Here is a 21289-nt window from a genome sequence, read left to right as displayed (position 1 = left end):
TGGTGGCCGAGACCTGGAGCTTATAGATGGATGAGCAGCATATTCTTACTGCAGTAAGTAGTAAATTAACATATTATCGCCGAAGAAGGCTGGCTGGGTCGTGAGCGACCGCGGTATATCACTGATAGTCAAACTTAATAGTACTAGGGAGAAAGCGGAACCTTACGGGATTCCAGCCGATATTTGACGGGGGATAGAGCTGGTTTCGTTGACTCGATACCTAAACCAACTAATTATACTGAGATCTTAGACTTCTATCTCTTCTATCTATGTATTTACGTTGTAGGTGTGTATGGGCTCCAGTAACCACTTAACACCAGGTGGGCTGTGAGCTCGTCCACTCATCTAATCAATAAAAATAAAAAAATAAACAGGCTATTTGATAAGTATGAGACTACTTTTGCTTAGGATGTATCCACCTTTACTCCGGAACTTTTATAAACAGCCATTGTAAAAAAAACAGTCATTGTAACATGTAAAAATAGTTGGTGTGCAAAATCTTGATAACAATTAAAACACACTTTAATAAAAAAACACTATCCTGTGTAAAAAAAATTAAATTAAAAAAATGAGAAAATTCGCATTTCTATTTTAAATTTTTTATTTCCACTCGAAATCGCCAACTGCCCTTTTATTATCTTATGATTCTGATTACTAATGTTAGTACTGAGAGAGTAATAATAAACTAATGTAAGTTATACAAAATCAAAACTGTTCTATAAGTTTGAAAAATTTTTATACTGGGCGGGAGCTTCGAGAGTGATGTGCTGAAAAACAATATTTTCTTGGTTAAATATTTTTGTATTATGCGCGACACGATAACCCTCTTATTGTGGCCGCCTCCTATTGTATACCAACCATCGATTGTAGATCGATGATATCAACATTACCGACACAAACGACGCGGCGACGAGGCATTTCACGGCCGCTGTCGCCCTATACATGTTTTATCGGATTCTCCCAATCCACTCTCGGCGCTTTGAGGCACCCCAAGTTCCAGTAACCGTTCTCGTCACACTCGAAGTCTGACGTGTAACCTAACCCATAGACCCATCTATAGTTTCTCACCGGACCTTCTCAGTGAGTCGTGATTCCGTTCCAGAGTGATAGATTTAGTGAGGCACTGCTCTTCCTAGGGCAGATATTAGCTATGTCTCACAAGTTGAGCCCCGTGAGCTTGTCTAGATATTCAGTGAATCTAGTATAACCTCTTGAGGTTACTAGCAGTGGATTGGCAAAAACAATAGAAGCTATTGATATTTTAGTATCTAAAAGTACTATATATCAAAGTAAAGTTTTTACACAAAACTGATAAAATCTAGATTCCAGAACACAATTTCTGAATTTGTTTCAAATCGTAGGTAAGTAGTTTTAGTAAATGGCTACAATTTTACCAAATATAAGATTTAACATATTATTATACCTACTGGAGGTTTGCATAGCTTTGTGTATAAAGAGCTAAGATTGCAGCAACGGGAACCCGCAGGGCGCAACTTTTCTCGCACTTGTATAGTAAGCGGCAAGTAAGTTGGCAAGGTTTTGATGTAGGGGGGGTAATGTCGCGCATAGTGCACATTGCAACAAAAAAATGGTTACTTTTATTGCCCGCATATAATTTAATTTAATTTTATTAAATATTTTATTTGCCATAATTTATTTTCAAGCATTTGTGTTTAGAAGAAAGTTAAAGAAAAGAGAGCAATTCGTGAAGTGTATTAGGTGTTATAAATCAAATACAATTAAAAGTTAAGAAGTTTATTTAAAAAAATATACTTAATATTAAAAATTATGTGTCGCCGTCGTCACTATCATTTTCTAATAGTGGATTAAATTTATGGTAGCACCTGAGCTGGTGGAAGGAGTTGGCTCCTCATCTTCGACATAACGAAAAGTGGCTGTCGTCACTGGCGTAAATAATAAAACGCTCAGTGACTGAATCGACTATATGGTCATTGGTATTTGGTCCTGACATTGCAAACAAATTTAAAACAATAACACTCGTAACAAAAACTAAATTTAAAACAATAATAACAACTCGTAACAAAAACTCAATATAAACAAAGGGTTCCTACAACTTTAGTATAGTAACCGGCAAACTTCTTGAGCAAATGACCTTGACTGCGCAGAACCGAATTTTAGATCACTTTGGTGGTGAGGGTGAGGCGCGACGGCAGGGGAAATCGTATCGAGCGCGTTATTGGTAGATCAGTCGAACCTTGCGTCCCGCACCGCGCCCTCTTTCCGCTTGCTCCCAAAAGTACGCTTGCGTACAGTAAAAATTCTGTCGTTATTAATTGTTACGTTATTTGTTATAATTGCTTGTTGACTTTGTTGCCATTGCTATATGTTGAGTGTTTGTTGATTTTTTATAAAAAATAAACTATGCCGCGACAAACTGGTGTAGTATTCAAAAGAAAGGGTAGAAAAATTGTGTACGACGTATATTGCTTCATTATAAAACAGGGGAAGAATGATATGGAAAAAGTAAAACAGACTTCGGAAGCAAGAAAAACATCAGTGAGTACTGTTAGGTGCATTATTAACGAAGCTAAAGGCTCTCGCCGTGTTTCGGACTCCGGGTAAGAAAAGATCAGGGAAGAAGAAAGTTACCAGAATGGATAGTTTCGTTCAATCTGTAATAAAAAGATGTAATCATAATAACTACATAACAAGCAGCGAAACTCCGTATCGTAGAAAGGCTTCGAAAAATTTAAAGAAGATATAAATTTTAATGGCTCGGAATGAAGCTTACGACGAATTATGAAAGAGTTAGGCTTCAGATGGAAAAAAAAACAGAAAGTAATCGGAAGCTGGTAATTGAAAAAAGTAACATTCGATTACTACGAATCGAATATCTTCAAAAAATAATTAATTATAGACAAAAAAGAAGACCGAATCGACCGAGTTGTAAACTACACCGATGAGCCCTATGTCGACTCATCACGATGATAGCGACTCGGGTGATGAAAACAGTGATGATGATGATGGTCAAGATTATGATAACGAAAAAAAAATTACAAATACCAGCTTCGCTTCAACTGAACGAAGACCTGGCAATAGCTCTAGTTTTGACTTAATAGAAGGAATATCTAGTTTACCCCAAGATTAAATTATTACAATTATTAACCTATATTTTTTGTTGATGTTCTAATAAATATATAAATAAATACATAATATGTTGATTTTAATAATTTAATAGCATTATGACGCAGAGTAAATAATGTTTTTGCACGTGAGTGTACCATGCGCAAACTTACCCCCACTACGTCGACAAATGCTCAAGAAGTTTGCCGGCTATTATAGGCGCATGTGTAACCGGGAGCGAACGGAACGTGGACACGGTGCGGGAGTGGAGGGTCGACTGACTCACCAATCGCGCGCTCGGAACGGTGCTACGTCTTTCCCGGCGTCCCGCTTGACAACCAAAGAGACCTAAAAAACGACTTCTGCGCACTGAAGTAGGAAACCTATGGAAATGAAACGTCAACAAAAAATTCGTGCCACTGTGACGTCATCTGGCCACAAAACATGGCGGTTTTAGTGCTGCCCAGAAGATTTTAATGTTAGTAGGTTTTATCGATAAACGTTCTTGGCTCATTTTATTTTAAATATTGTTGAGTATGAATATATTTGTAGACTTTATACTTTAATATGAAGTAAGTATATTTTTATGTGCAAAGATGATGTGATTTAGATATTATGTGAAATCTAAGACGAGTTCGTGCTTCAAATTTGCCAAGTAAACGATATGACCATTTTTTAAATTTGCTACACTGACTATTACAATCTATTTTAATTGTTTTGCTGACTCCGTAACACACTACCGCAGCGCACCTCAAGGAAAGTGCGCCGCACCATTTGAATCACTCTCACTTGAGAGTGATTCAAATTTTAAACTTATCAAGGGACCGCCTGATTAAAAAAACACCTACAGAACATTTATTCGTTAATAAAATTACAAACGTCATTCCTTTTGACTTCCTCTCTAAAATCACTTAATTAATAAATATTTAACGAATTTACAATAGTGTTTTACTCACTGCGGAATAAAACTATTTTATTTAAATAGTTCCGACGACTTTCTTGAGATCCTATAAAATATGTTTTAATTATTATTTTTGTATGTTTTAAGCATGATAAAGTTAGAAATTTTATATAAGCAATCATATTAAATCGATATCAAAGTCAATAAATAATGTACAACCCAAAACAGACGGCCGAACTGACGTGACAATGACATTTGGCGCGCTAAACATGGCGGATTTTCGGCCTCATTAGACGGAGACGGAGACATTTACGTATATTCATGTTTCATTTTATGTACGCACTGAAATACTGTTATATTGTTTTCCTGCGAGTTAAAGTGCTGAGTAAGAACGAGATAGATATATGTTTATGTGTGTGCCTTCAAAATGGGTGCTATTTATTTAAGCAATTGTACGTATAGAACAATATGTCGTGTCCCTACTATATAGGTCTATGCTTCTGCGCATCTAGCGACTCTTGCCAAGTTACGTGCCGGGGACTTATACAGTTTATATTTTTATATGTAACATAATGCAATGATAGGGAAAGGATGGGTATAAATATATTGTTATTCCAACTTAAGTTCCTGGTTAGAGGCCTCTCATTAAGAGCATGCATGACTTCATGATGATAAGATATGAAAACAGAATCGAACAATAAGTACCGAAGAACTTTTCTTTTGAAAGTAAGTATGCTATATGCATACTCATGTATGTACAAATTTCGATGAATACAAGTGTGTGTAAAATTAAATTTATATGATATTGAAGCCAATAGATTTATTTATATTAAAATTACAAGCATCAAAAATACAAAACAGTAAAAGGCATAATATACTTAATACAGTGAAAGATGAAATATTTTACAGGAAAGAAACATTTTGCCAACCTTTTATCTTTAAAAATGGCAAAGGCTACAATCAATTCCTAATTTTGCCCCCCTTTCATTCTGAATGCTTCCAGACATAACAAGAAAGTTAAATAACAAAGTTAAATAAAAACTACGATATTGCATTCCTTTAATTATTTTTTTTGTTATAATCTCTAATCAGTAAAGGCATGATCCATGCTCTTAATTTCGCAGTAAATGTTTTGTTGTATTGATCATATACTTAATATATAATAGATATTCGAGCAGTATAAGAGCATAACATACGTAAAAACAAATCCATCCCCTATGGAAGGGGGAAATGCCATTACAATTACTTCCAGAATCTGTTAAGTTTGTTGCAATGCTGCAGTTTCACATGTGTTCTTGATTTTACTTCCCAGTGGCCCTTCACGCTTTATATTATTTATTGTATAACCTGGCATTTTACTAGTAGTTATGTAATGAGGATTGATACAATTTAATGGCTTCATGGTAGGTACCTAACATATAAAATATCTTTAATCAAACAAAAAAAGGCAAATTTTAGTTTAATTTTTTATTTCTTCTGGAAGTATCTCCTTCATATTGATATTTAGGGTTAAAAACTATATTATTATGCTCTTAAGAATATAAGGAAACTATTTCGGAATGTAGGCTCTTTCTATTCGAACATCGTCTACGGGGCAATCATTTTTATCACACTCTACTAACCCAATTCTCTTGACAACAGTCATTCCGTTTTGCACTCTGCCAAAAATTGTATGTTTACCATCAAGCCATTGTGTTGGAGCCAATGTTATAAAAAACTGTGATGCGTTTGTATTAGGACCAGCGTTAGCCATAGACAATATACCTGCACCAGCATGTTTTAAATCTGATGTTATTTCATCTTTAAAGTGTGGTCCATATATTGATTGTCCTCCTTTTCCTGTTCCAGTTGGATCACCACCTTGAATCATGAAATCTCGAATAACTCGATGAAATTTAGTGTTGTTGTAGTAGCCTCGACGTACCAATTCCATAAAATTTCTGCATGTCAAAGGTGCATGTTTCCAATACATTTCCAGCATAATTTTTCCCATTCTGAAATTGATAACTTATATTTTATAAATTGTCACTTTTATATTCTTTCAATAAATGTTTTTACTAAATGAGTGTTGGTCATGGATATATTATTATAATTGTTAAAAAAAGAAAACTGGTATTTGCCATAAAATTTATAAGTATGTAGGAAATTGTGACTTTATTGCGCCTTTCATATTTTATTGATTTGTTAGTTTGGGTAGATGTGCTCAGTCTCGATGCGATCTTACAAAATCTGCACCAAGCCTGTTATATTATTACCTAAGCCAATAGACTCGATTATGATTGCCAATATCGGCTTTGCCACAAGGGCGAATATTCAGTAGAAAATCAAATGCGTATTTTTATATAATGAGAGAAAACAAAGTTGCAAAACTAACAGGATGCATAAAACTTGACCTACTTCTGTAACATGTCATTAGGAATATTTAAAAAGGGCCAGCAGTCAGATGCCAATTCTAATGTGAAACATATTTTGTTCTCGGTAATTTACTGGTTAATATTGTGACCGTGCTATTTTTAATATTTTATTAATCATCATCATCAGCCCATAGACTTCCACTGCTGGACATTGGTCTTTCCCAATCGACACCCTTTGAAGGTCATTGCACTGCGAAATTAAGGAGTGTCCCACATTAAGTTTGCTGCTATACAGTCTCCTCTAAATTTTACTATGAGTGTCAATAATTTTGATTCTCTATTTCTATCAAGGTTATATTGTACTGTTCTGTTTATCATCTATATATATGGTTATTTTTTGTTGGTGCTTAAGTGATATTACATTCGTGATTTAGCGAACAGATTAATATATAAAATGGTCTCATCAACCACCATAGTTTGTTAAATTAATACCAATAAAATAAGAAAATACTCTACAAAGTTAAACAAAGAAAGCTCAATAACCTTTAAGAGTTTTGGATGTGCCTATTGATTGGAATTAATCACCAGGGCCGGATATAGGGGAGTGCAACCGGGGCGAAGCCCCGGTGCCTCCACAGACCGAGGGCCCCGACGATAGAGACTAGATAAAAAATCTTTCAAATCCAACAACTAAACACTACTAAACATCTTTTCCTTCTCCTTTGATATTCTTTTTTTTATTGTTTCACTGTTACCTACAGTACTTAGTACATACACGATTATCTTATTGTTCAGTATCAGAAATAATTAATCTATATTTGTTCACTCCAATCAGGCAATCAGTAAAATATCGAAATCTCAAATAGCCCTGATAAGCACTTGAAATTTACTACCCATATGTGGATAAATACGGAAATAAGGAACAAAAAGAGAATTTAATTCGAACCAAGTATAATCACAGCAAAATACCAGAGATGTACAGTGTGGACAAAAGGTATTAAACTGTTGTCTTGCATAATGATATAGATCACTGCCATTTGAACTTTACCAAATGTGTATAATAATATCTGACCTGAATTAATAAAACATTTAAATAACTTTACTTAAGTTATTGTAAAATTGTTTAGTAAATATTAGTGCTTTGCAATGGATACACCTAGTATTAACCTCATCATAAAGGAGGAACAGAAAATGAAGGTACTTGAACGACAATATTTTATGCAGTGTAACAACAACAACAATGTCAAGAGATGCAGCGTGAAGTTTTCACATTGTTTATCGACTTCGAAAAGGCCTTTGACAGTGTCAGTTGGTCCAGCATTTGGACTGTTTTGAAGAAAAAAGGCGTGCCCGACAAGCTCATAAATGTCATAAAAGCGCTTTACTATGGATCGTCGTGTAGAGTGCTCCACAGGGGAAAACTCACGGATAATATCGTGGTCACCGCAGGCGTCAAGCAAGGTTGCTTGCTGTCTCCCCTGCTGTTTATAGTGGTGCTTGATGATGTGATGCACAGAGTCACCTGTAAATGCCGACAAGGACTGCCTTGGACCGCGAATGAAGACCTAGAGGACATCGACTTTGCTGATGACATTTGCCTACTAGCAACCAATCGGCAGCAGCTACAAAACAAAGCAGATGATCTAGTAGATGAAGCTGAAAAGGTAGGGCTGCGTATTAATTTCTCAAAAACAAAAGAAATGCGCATAAATACCACCGATTCGGCTCCTATGTCGATCAAAGGGAGGCACATCGAGCAGGTGGGAAGCTTCTGTTACTTGGGCAGCATTGTGGACGATAGGGGAGGCACCGAGGCAGACCGTTTAGTCAACTTAGGCCAGTGTGAAGTTCCTCAACCTTAACAAGACGAACAAAGGTGAGGATCTTCAACTCAAATGTAAAGTCTGTATTGCTGTACGGGAGCGAAACTTGGTTTATTCGCAAGGACTTGATCAAAAAACTTCAAGTGTTTGTGAATAGGTTCCTGCGTCAGATTTTGAAAATCTTTTGGCCTGAGAAGATCACTAACAAAGAGCTGTGGAGGATCACTAAGCAGACACCAATGGAGAAGGAGATCCTTACGCGGAAGTGGCATTGGATTGGTCACACTTTGAGAAAGCCCGATACCCACCTATCAGAGAGCACTGACCTGAAAGTGTCTGGCAAAAGGAAGAGAGGCCGCCCCAGAACAACTTGGCGTCGCTCGGTGGAACAGGAGCTAGGGTTCTTGGGCATGACGTGGGAGGAGCTAGAACAGACTGCCCAAGACCGATATAAATGGAAAAATTTGATTCGAGCCCTACACCCCAGCAGAGGGTAATAGGAAAGAATGATGATGATGATGAACAACAACAACTACGGCACTTTATCATAATACTACTAAAGTTGACACAGATTACTTGCTTTGGCGATGCTCGACTTCTGCGAGTCCACCATCTCGCAAAAGTTGGCGGCGGAACGGGAGAGGGAGAACTCTTCCTCCCTCTCGACGCCGTGCCGCCACCGTCGAGCCAGGGGTCGGAGGAGGGCGTTTGTCCAGCTCCGGCCCCTATGAGGAGGCAGTCTCCTCCCGGTGATGGTCACGGGGCGACCTAAGGGGGTTGAGACTGCGCCGCACGCTATAGTCACTCTAGCGCGCTGGCACCAGGAGGAGTGGGCGACGCGTCGGCGACTGCGGACTGCGATGCGGTCCGCATTTTCGTCGTCGCTGTCGTCGCCGAACATACTGTGGAAGAGCAACCCGGTCGGAGGTGTATCGCGTTCTGACCCGGCAGGCTGGTTCTGGCCCAGCGGGGTATGCCGGAACAGCAGCGGCATCGCCCGGGCGGCCTGGTAGGGCCGCTGTACCGCGGAGACCGACGTCGTTGGTCGTCGACTGTCGCCTCGACGACCCGTCGGTCGGGCGTCCTCGGGATGGCGCCGCGTGTCTGGTTGTAGTGTTGACCGCGGGAACCCCCCCTACTCTGGCCGGGTTTTGACCCCAGACGAAGATCGGACGTCGGTGTAAGAGTGCAGGGGAGTCGTTTAGTGGGTGGGCCCTAAAATTCTTTGAGCCCTCGGTCTGCTCTCAACAACTGCAGATCGTTGAGTCTCACATAACCCGCGCGCCCCTTAGGTGCGGGGACCGTGCAGAAGGTTCAGACCTCGGCCCGAAAAAAAAAAAGATTATTTGCTCTTGCAATGGTAATGTTTTTTTTGAACATTTGCATGTATGCTTAATTTCTTCCAATTAACTTTTTAATGGATTTGAACATTTGGGATATCTTTTGATTAATCTCAATTGTGAGAGTGGCATACAGTATATAAAACAATGCAATATTTAATACAAAAAAGTCATAGTTTCTCATTCTATAATATTTAGTTTTTTTTCTTCGGGTGACGTCGAGTGTGAACACAAGTGTCTTCGAAGTTTCCCGGTGTTTTAATTAATAATATTTGTTTAAATTGCTGTTGACTTGCGCTACTGATTCGTGTTGGTGTTGGTATATATCTGTTGTGCCGTGAGTGTAAATATATTGTGTTTGTTATATTATTAAAAGGTAAGAATCATGGATGACCCGCACGATCCCGGGGGAGGTTATAAAGGACCACGTGCGCCCCACTCACAAAACTTTTCTTCTCAGATGGATATAGATCCACCCAATTCCAGAAAACGACCACCACAGTCTGAGGAAAACATTCCCCCTAAAAAAACGATTACTAATCTTTCACAAACTTCGCCGTCGATTCAGTCCACGTACACACATCCCGATTTTGTTGAACGTAAGACCCGATACTGTGAAGATGACATTGCCCCTTTTTTAGTCCACGTTAATAAGACGGTAACAGATGTGTCTGCTGGTCCCACCTTGAAACCCATCAAATTCGGACACTTTCTATTCAGAAACAGCATAAAAAATGTAATACAGGATGGTGTGAAACGCATTGGCCGCAACAGGGTTTCAGTGGAATTTAAATCTGCTGCTGCGGCTAACGCTTTTCTAGAACACCCAGCACTTCAGCCGGCTAAATTTGAAGCGAACATCCCATCTTATAATGTTACACGAATGGGAATTGTGCGTGATGTTCCAGTAGAATGGACTTTAGAGGAGCTGGTCCAATCGGTAGAAGTTCCTGCTGGCTGCGGTGCAGTCATTAAAGCACGCCGCTTGAATAGGAAGAAAATAGAAAATAATGTCCCTACCTGGATACCTACCCAATCTGTAGTTTTAACTTTCTCTGGTCAAAAACTTCCAAATCGGATTTTCTGCTTTTTTACTTCTCTCCCAGTTGAAGTTTATGTCCTTCCCATTATCCAGTGCAACAAGTGCTGCCGATTCGGCCATATTTCAACGCAGTGCCGATCAGCCCCTCGTTGCTTTATTTGCTCCCAACCCCACGAAGGAATTACCTGCTCGAAGTCATCCCCTCTATGCCTGTTCTGTTCCGGCCCCCACTCTGCCACTGACACATCCTGCCCAGAGCACAGTCGACAAAAATCGATCAAATTAGTTATGTCACAGGAAAGCATCTCATATTTAGAAGCATCGGCTAGGTTCCCACAGGTGAGAAGATCATTTGCAGATACTGCCCGAATGACTCAATCATTTCCGTCCACGTATCCTCCGACAATCCACACTGATCTCTCTCAGCCACTCCATCCCAATTCTCAGTCCTCTTCTTATAAGAAGACTGTTAATATAGCCCGACGCCCATATTCTGCTGCTCTAAGCCCAGGCTACGATAGAGAAGCCCACTGTCGTATTGTAGATACTCCAGCCTCCACCACCCCCAATGGATGCGCTCTGTTATCTCCCAACCCCCCTCAACAAGAAAATCTACTAGAACTTCTCTTGTCCACCCTCATCAACATCATTTCGAAAATGAATGATGTAGCCCTACCGAACAACGTCTATCAAAAACTGACTCAGCTGATTTCGATTTTCAACAATGTTCCCAACAATCCTACAGTGGAATTGTCGCAGCATTAGATTAAAAAAAGCTGAACTGATTTTTCTCATAAATAAGCATAACCCCTTGATTTTTGCTGTCCAGGAGTCACGCCTACTCCCGGGCTCCCGCTTCAGGGTTCCCGGTTTTGCGTGCCTCCGGGATGATAAGAACAACGGAAAATGCGGTAGCTGCATTTTAGTTTCGAGATCCATCCCATATTCCCAGATCACCCTCCCTCCACATGACAGTAACTGCTTCAATGTAGTGGCTGTTAGAGCCTTAGATATATCTTTTTTATCCGTTTATATACCTGATCCTAACATGTCCATCCTAACAAATCTATTCTCAATCATTGGTGCCCTCCCCCCTCCTGTTGCTGTATTGGGTGACTTTAACATCCACCACAGTTCATGGGGTTGTTATCAGAATGATTCCCTATCCTCCGCCTTCCTTGACCTAGTTGATGACCACAACCTCTGCATCCTCAATGACGGCTCCCCCACACGTAGAGTTCTTCCTGGCCAGAACCCAAAATCCGCTGTAGACCTTTCTCTATGCACTCCAGCCACCTCTTCGCGCCTCACATGGCTTACGCTGTGCAATACGCATGGTAGTGATCATTTCCCCATCCTTATGTCCTTTCCTGACTCCTCTAATTATATACTCCCTCCTCGCAACCCTCGACTTAAATTTAATTTGTCTAAGGCGGACTGGACCCTGTTCTCTCAGTCTGTTGACGCTCTTTTGGTTCATCTTTCCCCAGTCCCCCATGAGAACACCCATGCTGCTTACTCCATCTTTAGGAATGCTTTACTTTCAGCAGCAGAGACAGCGATTCCTACTAAAAACGCTTCTAGGGGTAAAATCCCATCACTTCCCTGGTGGGACTCTGACTGCTCTGATCTATGTAAACAACGTAAAGAAGCCGAGATGGAGTACGCGTTACACATGTCTCCAGCTAATTACATAAGTTATAAAGAAGTAGCTGCAAGGACAGTCAGAACACTATCTGAACGAAAGAGACTGGGCTGGAACATGTTTTGTGAGTCTCTTTCTCCCAGTTCCCGCCCTTCTTTGGTCTGGAATAATGTCAGGAGATTTCGCGGATCCGTATCTGTAGACCACAATTCTTCTTCGAACGACCCATCGGTTTGGATCGATTCATTCTCATGTCGACTTGCTCCCCCTTACGTTCCCACCTTAGCTGAGTCCTCTTCCCTTCCCCCTCCGCTTTCACCTACTCCTGATACTCTTGTGGCCCCTTTTTCTCTGGACGAACTAACTGCAGTTTTGGAGTCTCTTAAGGACTCGTCCCCGGGAATCGATGGAATACCTTATTCATTCATTGTCAAATGTAGCTTTACGTCCAAATTAATATTTCTAAACATATTAAATAATATTTATTCTTTAGGAATCCCTCCAGATGAATGGAAAACCCAAATAATCGTCCCTATCCTCAAGCCAGCAAAACCTAATAACGAGTCAAGTAGCTACCGTCCCATCGCCCTATCATGTACCATGAGCAAAATTTTAGAACATCTTGTTAAAAATAGATTGGAGTGGTTTGTGGAGAGTAGAGGCATCCTCCCTGCAAGTCAATTTGGCTTTAGGAAGGGATTGAGCACTATGGATAGCGTAGGTTGCCTTGCAACGGATATACGCATTGCTCTCTCTAAAAGAGAGTCCTTGGTCGGGGTTTTTCTTGACATTGCATCCGCATACGATAATGTCCTTCTTCCTGTACTCAGGCAAAAAATGCTCCAGCTGAGTATCCCAGAGAAGATGGTTAACTTCATATCTAATCTATTTTCATCTAGAGCCATTTTAATTTCTTGCCAAAATTCTTTACTTCCTCCTAGACTTCTATGGAAGGGCCTCCCTCAGGGATCAGTTTTAAGCCCTCTATTATACAACTTGTATACCTACGACCTAGAACTTTCGGTAAATTCATTCTGCAACGTACTACAATATGCGGATGATTTGGCTCTATACGTCTCAGCCAGGGACTTAGGGGATGCCTCTGCTCGCCTCAACTCCGCTATTAACTATCTCCATGACTGGTTAGGTAATCATGGTCTATCCCTTTCAGTTGAGAAGAGCAGCGTAGTGACATTTTCTCGCATGCGATCTATTCCCGACGTCATTGTCTCGTTTGATGGCAAAATATTCCCAGTGCGAAACTCAGTAAAATTTCTCGGAGTTGTTCTTGACTCGCGTATGACTGGTGTCCAACACATTAACCACATCATCAAAAAGTGCGAAAAGAACATCCATATTCTTCGCTCCCTGTCAGGCGTATGGTGGGGATCACACCCCTACACTCAAAAACTGTTATATAACGCCTTGATTCGCAGCCATTTTGATTATGGCACTCACATTCTAGAACCTTGCAATAAGTCTGCCTTAACCTCCTTGGACAGGATCCAATCAAAGTGCCTACGTATCATAATCGGAGCAATGAAGTCTTCCCCCATTAACGCCCTTCAGGTTGAATGTGCAGAACCCCCCTTGCACTTGAGGAGACAATACTTATCGGACAGATTCATTTACAAAAATTTTCAGCTTTCTAACCACCCCCTTATTTCAAAGTTACATACTCTTTCGGAACACATCTATTTCAACAGTTACTGGAATCATAAGTCCCACCCATGCCTCTTCACCAGTTTTGTTAAGTTTATCAGCCTCCCCTGTCCCGTCTATCAATGTAGGTTAAATCCATTATTCCTCACACCTTATAATGCAATTCTATACCGTCCGGACATTGTTCTAAATATCGGAATAAATAAAGATGACCCCGGTGCAAACGCCAAATTTAACTCTGTCGTCAATAGTAAATGGAACGGTTGGCATACTATGTTCACTGACGCATCAAAAATAAAAGCTGACGGCTGTGTAGGCTTCGCTGTCTGGATACCGGAGTACAAAATCATTTTAAACTTTAAGTGTCCCCCTCAAGCCTCGGTTTTTACAGGAGAGGCGCTAGCTATCCTTGAAGCCCTGATGTATATAGAATCACATAAGCTACACAACACGGTGATATTCACCGACTCTAGAAGCTGTCTACAGGCAATCCTTGCAAACCAACTCAGATCCAAGTCAAAACTCCCTTTTGTTCTGAAAATTAAAGAAATTCTTTTTCGGTGTCACGTGTCTGGCATAAAAATCACCCTAGCTTGGATCCCGGGACATAGCGGTATAGTGGGTAATGAGGGTGCTGATCAGTGTGCTAAGGATGCCACGACAATAGGTAGTGATATTCATTACACAACCTATGCACAAGATCTAACGTCTCTAGCCAAGGCCGATCTCATATCGCGCTGGAATGAAGCGTGGAACCTTTCGAAGCGCATTAAAGGCAAACATTACGCGGATGTTCAAGACTCGTTGCTCGTTCGGCCTTGGTTTTTTAAATACAGGAAAGCCAACAAGAGAGTCACGTCCACAATATGTAGGTTAAGATTAGGTCATGCTTGTACCCCGGTTCACCTAGCTAAAATAAGGGTCAAGGATAGCTCCCTATGTGAGTGTGGGCTCGACGAGGGATCAGCAGAACACATTTTCTTTAACTGCCCTAGAAGACCTTCCCTTTACGAAGTTCTACCGGACATTATCCCCAGACCGACGAATTTCAAATCTTTGTTGAGCCTTGTACATACAACTTTTGTAAATATTTTATGTGAATATGTTCACCAGAATAACATTAGACTATAAGTTGTTTGTCCTTACTAATCTTCTGACAATCTTTTCTGTAACATATATATATATATGTATGTATATGTATATATACATATATTGTTTGTCCTGTTTTAGGTTAGTAATTCAACAGTTGATTACTTTGTAAAATAATAATAATTAAAATTGATGTGACCTTGTGCAATCACGAAGCCCACCCAACAAAAAAGAATCCAAACTTCACCAAAAGACATCAGCTGAGCATAATCAAAACCACAGACTATAAAACTTGACTTTGGCGAAATCAAAAAGGACCGCCATTACAAAAGAAAATGAAATATAATATTTATCAAAAAACGAATTTTGAGAGATCTAAAACATTGTAAACCAAGCTTAGTAGAAATACAGTAAAGAAAGTGTTTTGATACATTAGTGATTTTATTGTTGCATGATCATTCATATAATAATTATTATTATTATTATGCCGTCGCTTCTCTTTTCATTCAAAGAAAACAGTGGCTGAAATGATCAAGGGCTCCAAAAATGAAAATGAAATGAAGTGTCTCGATTGGTTCCCTTGCTAAAAAGACGGTGATTTCCACATTCAGGAAAGCCTCCAAAGGCACTGAGTTGGAGGCATTGCTCGATGAGGATATGTAGCAAAAGCAAGATCAGCTTGCTTCAGCATTATTACTAGCCAAAGCTATATCCAAACCATTGCATGCATTGGGAATGATTCAGAAGGAAGTAGCTTGGGTTCTTTATGAGTTGAAACCAAGAGATAATGAGCATTATCTTTTCCGTGAATAAAGGATCCAATGGTGTAAAAGTAAGAGTTTTCTTCATCACATCATGATAGGTGATGTAAAGTGGATTCAATACAGCAACCCAAAGAGAAACGTATCTTGGGGACTGTCCAGTCACACATCTACATTCTCGGGTCAGCTGAATATTCATAGTGCAAACGTTATTTTGTGCATTCAGTGGAACTAAGTCGGTGTTGTTGATTATGAGCTGTTGGATCCAAACAACATATTCACTAGGGAACAGTATTGAACTCAATGCAATTAAGGCGAGCACTATACAAGTAAAAATTATCACGATACCTTCAAAGGTATGATAAAATAATAATTCTCTTGCATGACAATGCTGTCTCATGTTGCCAAAACCTGCCTGGAAAGGCTAACAGCACGACTTGCCCCACCCACCATCTGATTACACTACTTTACAAGGTTTTTTACCCAGAGATGAAATTGATATGTATCGGTAGAGTTATAAACCCTTACTTAAAAACTGAAGCTGGAAAAAAATTTGGATGTCCAATTTTATAAATATTGATTATATTTATTTTTTATCATTTTCATACATTTATCTCAAAAACAAATAAAAAATGGGTCGTTTTACTTCTTCTTTTATACTGATTCATATCAGTTTCCCTTATTATAGACTAACAGTAATTCACTAACATATTTTTATCCCAAAATCCTTGGTATCTTTCCTCGAAAAACTTTAAATCCTGGTGAAAACGTTCGCCATGCTCATCACTCACGCTTCCCAGGTTCTCAGGAAAAAAGTCCAGATGATAATGTAATAAATAAATTTTTAATGAAATATTCACTCCCGTTCTTTGGTAATTTCTCAGTAAATTGGAAATAATATCTGCTTAATTGTTTCCTATTCAGATTTATTGTTTCCTAAGAACTTTTTCACTAATGCTTTAAATGAATACCAAGCATCTTTTTCGACATTGTATAAGTTACCATCAAAATTTTCATCCTTTAATATTTTTCTTATTTGGGGACCCACAAAGATTCCTTCTTTGAGTTTTGCATCAAATAAACTAGGTAAAATGGTTTTTAAATACTTTAAAGCTTGTCCAGCTTTGTCAAGTGCTTTGATAAAGTTTTTCATTAATTCCAGTTTGATGTAATAGCTGTAAGCTTGGTAATGATGGATTAAGAACTTTTTCAGAATGTAGCACAGGTTTTGTGACTGGTGCAACGTCAGGAAATTGCATGTGCTTTCGGTTTTTGTTGTTAAAACCTGTAGTTTCAGTTAGGCAGAAGTAATGGTCAGTAGTATGATTTGTTGGTTCTCTCCATTTCATTGGGATGCCGATTCGTAAATGTTTTCTTTTTCCTGTAGCCCAGTTCAATAATATACTTCTGCAATTTTCGCACACTACACCAGGAACCCATTTTTTATCAAGGTTTGTTACCGATTTGAAAATAATGGAGCTAAGCTCGTTTTACGTGATTCAGTGAGTGGTCTCTTCTTTTTTGACAAAATAATTTGACCACAAACATAGCAAAAGTTATTTGGGTTTAATTTACACTGCCTTGATGATATTTTAAAGCAAATAAAAATGTTGGAATAACACTTATACGCAATAAAAACAATCTATAAACTCAGACATGGCTAACAAGGTAGCTTACTTAGGTGAATTCTGGTGAATGTGGTTATATAAAAAACTTGACGTGATACAATTATGAGACATATATTTTTGTAGTAAGGGGGTCGGTAGAAAACACACCCAATATGAATTATCTTTGGGTAACAGAAAAACTTTTTTTTTGTAAAGCAGTGTTATTATTTGTTCCGTTTGATGGGATATAGTTTGGCTGATTAATAGTTCCGTTCATACAGAAACATGAAAAGTGTGAAATAGAACGAGTTATTATGTATACTTTTTTTGGTTACAATTAGAATTCAGAATGGGTTTTGTTTCATTCGTGATTTATAAGATTGCAATCTTAAAGGCGGATATTACATATTTATGATATCTATTACAAATGTTGGATAAATGGTATTAGTTAATGTTAAAGTTTTGAATGACTTACGTCGTTTCAATTACAACAACGGGTGGTTGCCATGATTTATCCGGTATACCGGCATTCGAATAACCTAGCATGTTCTTATTTTTATCTTGTACAGTAGATAACTCAATTTACTCAATAAACTAAAAACCTACATAGATATTAAATAGCGTACACTCAAATTTTTTTTGCATAGATTTTAAACTTTAAACTTATTTGAGAGTTGTTTGATTACTTGAACCATGGATAATACAGAATGTGTTACAGACTACCTATCGTTTTACATTTCAGAAGGTTAGTTGATTTATTTCATCCATTGGATAAGCAAAAGAGCCATAGCTCATTCAGCCAAATCTTATGTAACAATGGCTGAAATTAAGTAAAATTTTTTTATTGCTTAGATGGGTGGACGAGCTCACAGCCCACCTGGTGTTAAGTGGTTACTGGAGTCCATAGACATCCACAACGTAAATGCGCCACCCACCTTGAGATATAAGTTCTAAGGTCTCACGTATAGTTACAACGTCTGCCCCACCCTTCAAGCCGAAACGCATTACTGCTTCGCGGCAGAAATAGGCAGGGTGGTGGTACCCACCCGCGCGGACTCACAAGAGGTCCTACCACCAGCAATTACGCAAATTATAATTTTGCGGGTTTCATTTTTAATACACGATGTTATTCCATCACCGTGGAAATCAATCGTGAACATTTGTTGAGTACGTATTTCATTAGAAAAATTGGTACCCGCCTGAGATTCGAACACCGGTGCATCGCTCAACACGAATGCACCGGACGTCTTATTCGTTAGGCCACGACGACTTCCCATAGAATGGATGTTACATGGATAAAAACTGCAATAACGAAATCAACAGAAATTAAATGGAATTAAAAGAGGTGAAATAGGAAAACATAAGCATTGGATGAAATAAAGTAACACAGCACAGAAATAAAGACCATTAATAATGCTTAGCGCTAAAGGATCGGCACCACGCGGGGCTATCTAAGTTGTTCACATACTCCTTCATATACTCCTATTTGTGCCTACTGCCTATCTATATGTAGTCGGCGAGTATCTAAATGAAGGCATTAGAGAATCCATAATCGACTTTTTTATTATTACTTTATGTTATTCATTTGTTTGGATGGAGGTATTTTTGTTAACCTAGAACCCTATAGTTTCACCAGAACAGATGACTGAACTCGAGGAATTGACTGGAGGAGGACTCTGCGTCTATTATATATCTATTATATAACCCATACATATCTAATCCTACTATAAAGATTGGTTGTAACATTAAGATTTCTTGCAACAGGAAATTCGTATCAAGATTTAAAATTTAGTTCTTCAATATACCAACCCCTGATGATAAAAATTATCCCTGAAACATGTCGGGCTATTTATAAATATCTGGCACATTAAATAAAGGTGACCGAAATTAATACTTTTTATTTTAAAGTAAAAAATCATGAAGTAACTAAATGCGATTACACCTTCCTAAATGCGTTTCTAATTAGGCTTCTAAATAATCATTTAGTTAGTCCGAAACCATCCTTGCTACTGAATTTAGTAGGCCAACTTACTTAATGCTATTACGCTTCACTGAATTCAGTAGCGACTGAATTCAGTCGACTAAATTTAGCCAACTGTATTAAGCCTATAAGCATAAGACGTAATTTCTTAAATTATTCTGTGATTGTAAAGCCCATTTTGACGTATTCCTTTCAACGTCAATGGAATAGAGCATTTGTTTTGTCTGATAATCTCGAGTTTTACTCTTGTACAACTGTGGAATCGGAAATAATAAAGCTACATAGTTCTTAGATAAATATGTAGGTAGTTGCTTGCATTTTAATTTTATAATTTTCTTGTTAATTTCAGATTATAGTACATTTTAAACATTAATAAGACTGGAGGATAACGGATTTATTAGCTCGAAGGGATATTGTCTACGCATATGAAGTAACAGCAAATTGTTTGATTTCGAGAAACCATAATAGTATAGATTTATTTGATGATTCAAAATGGACCCGGAACATCAACCCAAACTTAATCCGGTCAGGGCCTTTCAAGGTATGTGTAGTATATTTAGATATGTTAGCACTTTAGCCTTTACACATTGACCTAACTTAGTACGTCGCGCCCCGCCTGCGCGTGAGGTTGCGTGCTCTTAGTGTTGTTTAGAGAATCATTCAGTACAACCCTCTAACTTGATGTGAATGTTCCACTATTCTGCTTGCTAATTGTTCCCTAAAATTCTTTAATTATTCAAAATGAATATTTTCAATTGTGCCAGAAATAAGTTTCGATCGTGGTTTTCTTTTTTATTCCCCAAACGGAATAACTCCTCCCAGGCTGCTGCAGCAGAAAGAGCAACAAGTTAGTGGGAAGTTTTGACTGTATATGAAGTTAAGTTTTTTTATTTCATTTTTGAGTTCATTTTATTATTAATGATCAAAATTTAATTTTGAGTTTATTGCAATTATGTTTGAACCAGTTAGCAAATATTATTTAAAATTATGTGATTGGAAAACAAATTGGAGGCATATTTGATAGAATATCATCCAAAATTGAGTTTTATTTATTTATGGTAAATATTAGTTTTTAAAATTATTTTTATTTTAAAAATGTGTTTGTTTTTTTTTTCTTTAAGCCTTTTTTGCTTAAATAATAATAAATATGTATTTTAAATAAATTTCTTTTTAGTTCTACATGGTTGTAATGGGGAAACAGAGGAAAATTACACTAGTCTTTCTGAGTACCATGACTATGAACCAAGCCTTGAATTTGATGACTCTGAATTGATCCATGGACCTGGTCTAGGTAAGTATTTAAAGGTTATTTAACTATATTTGGAATAATTGTGGTAGGTGTTATAAAATATAAATCTAACAAAACAAAATAGACATAGTTGGAAATTTTAAAAATGAGCTTAATGATTCGGTGAGGTGCACTCGGAAGCATGAATTTTATTTTATATTTATAAAGTTTTATTTCCAAATTAATAATGTAACAAAAATCATTAATGATATTTTTTTAAATTTAATCTGAAGTAAGTTTTTTTAGTAGGTTTTGGACAGCTAGGTCACAGCTTTGGATTTTTATTAAAAATGCAATTAAGGATTAGTTTGTCATGTAATTAATATTTACAAAACTTCCATTACCTTTGGTTTTTAAACTATAGTGCTCACTTGTAAAACATGGCTTTGATAAAAATATGCTTAAAGTTTTTCAGCATTGATACTCTTATAATATTTCCATAAAATTTTGAGCTGGCTGGATGCAATTCAAATTTTTTTATAAAATTTTCCTTTGAGTTGAATCTGGATATTACTATTTTTAATCCCTTGTCACTGCAATCATCTACAGTCCGTTTCCAGATATTATTTTTACATCTTACATCTACATATTGTCTGGCATTGGAATGAGCTCAGCTCTACATTGTTTACCAAGAGCTGTGACATGTCCTTTGTCAAATGAGGCGTGTGGAGATTACTTAACAGTAGGCAGTGGCTTGGCTCTGCCCCTGGCA

The 21289-nt window shown here is 38.1% G+C and overlaps 3 protein-coding genes across 8 annotated transcripts in view; 2 read left to right on the top strand and 1 right to left on the bottom strand.

The window, feature by feature from the left end:
• Positions 1–4790: 4790 nt before the first annotated feature.
• On the bottom strand, positions 4791–18030 carry Cypl (peptidyl-prolyl cis-trans isomerase-like 1 Cypl). 6 transcript variants are annotated; one of them, XM_089727726.1, is made up of 3 exons: positions 17784–18018; positions 7766–7995; positions 4791–5979 (listed from the first exon to the last, which is right to left on the bottom strand). In XM_089727726.1, exon 3 carries the CDS (start codon positions 5976–5978, stop codon positions 5535–5537), a length of 444 nt encoding a protein of 147 aa, XP_089583852.1. In that variant the 5' UTR covers position 5979; positions 7766–7995; positions 17784–18018; the 3' UTR covers positions 4791–5534. The 6 variants fall into 6 exon arrangements, with proteins under 6 accessions (XP_089583852.1, XP_089583849.1, XP_089583855.1 ...); XM_089727723.1 differs by having other exon boundaries at positions 7766–7961; XM_089727729.1 differs by lacking the exon at positions 17784–18018 and adding an exon at positions 8054–8196 and having other exon boundaries at positions 7766–7961.
• Positions 9728–11309, top strand: LOC149503465 (uncharacterized). Its single transcript, XM_089727714.1, has one exon. It carries the CDS (start codon positions 9888–9890, stop codon positions 11307–11309), a length of 1422 nt encoding a protein of 473 aa, XP_089583840.1. The 5' UTR covers positions 9728–9887.
• A 1442-nt stretch (positions 18031–19472) lies between the features above and the next one.
• The window catches only part of RhoGAP68F (Rho GTPase activating protein at 68F), a 29474-nt gene continuing 27657 nt past the window's right edge, over positions 19473–21289 (top strand). The window contains exons 1-2 of the mRNA XM_028178004.2: positions 19473–19830; positions 20464–20580. Coding sequence (XP_028033805.2) covers positions 19782–19830; positions 20464–20580 — 166 coding nt within the window. The 5' untranslated portion in view covers positions 19473–19781. The remainder of the gene's footprint in view (positions 19831–20463; positions 20581–21289) is intronic.

Source organism: Bombyx mandarina, chromosome 01, assembly GCF_030267445.1.
Source record: "Bombyx mandarina strain Sakado chromosome 01, ASM3026744v2".
In the NCBI taxonomy this organism is placed as follows: Eukaryota; Metazoa; Arthropoda; class Insecta; order Lepidoptera; family Bombycidae; genus Bombyx; species Bombyx mandarina.
This window is presented reverse-complemented; position numbering and strand designations above follow the sequence as displayed.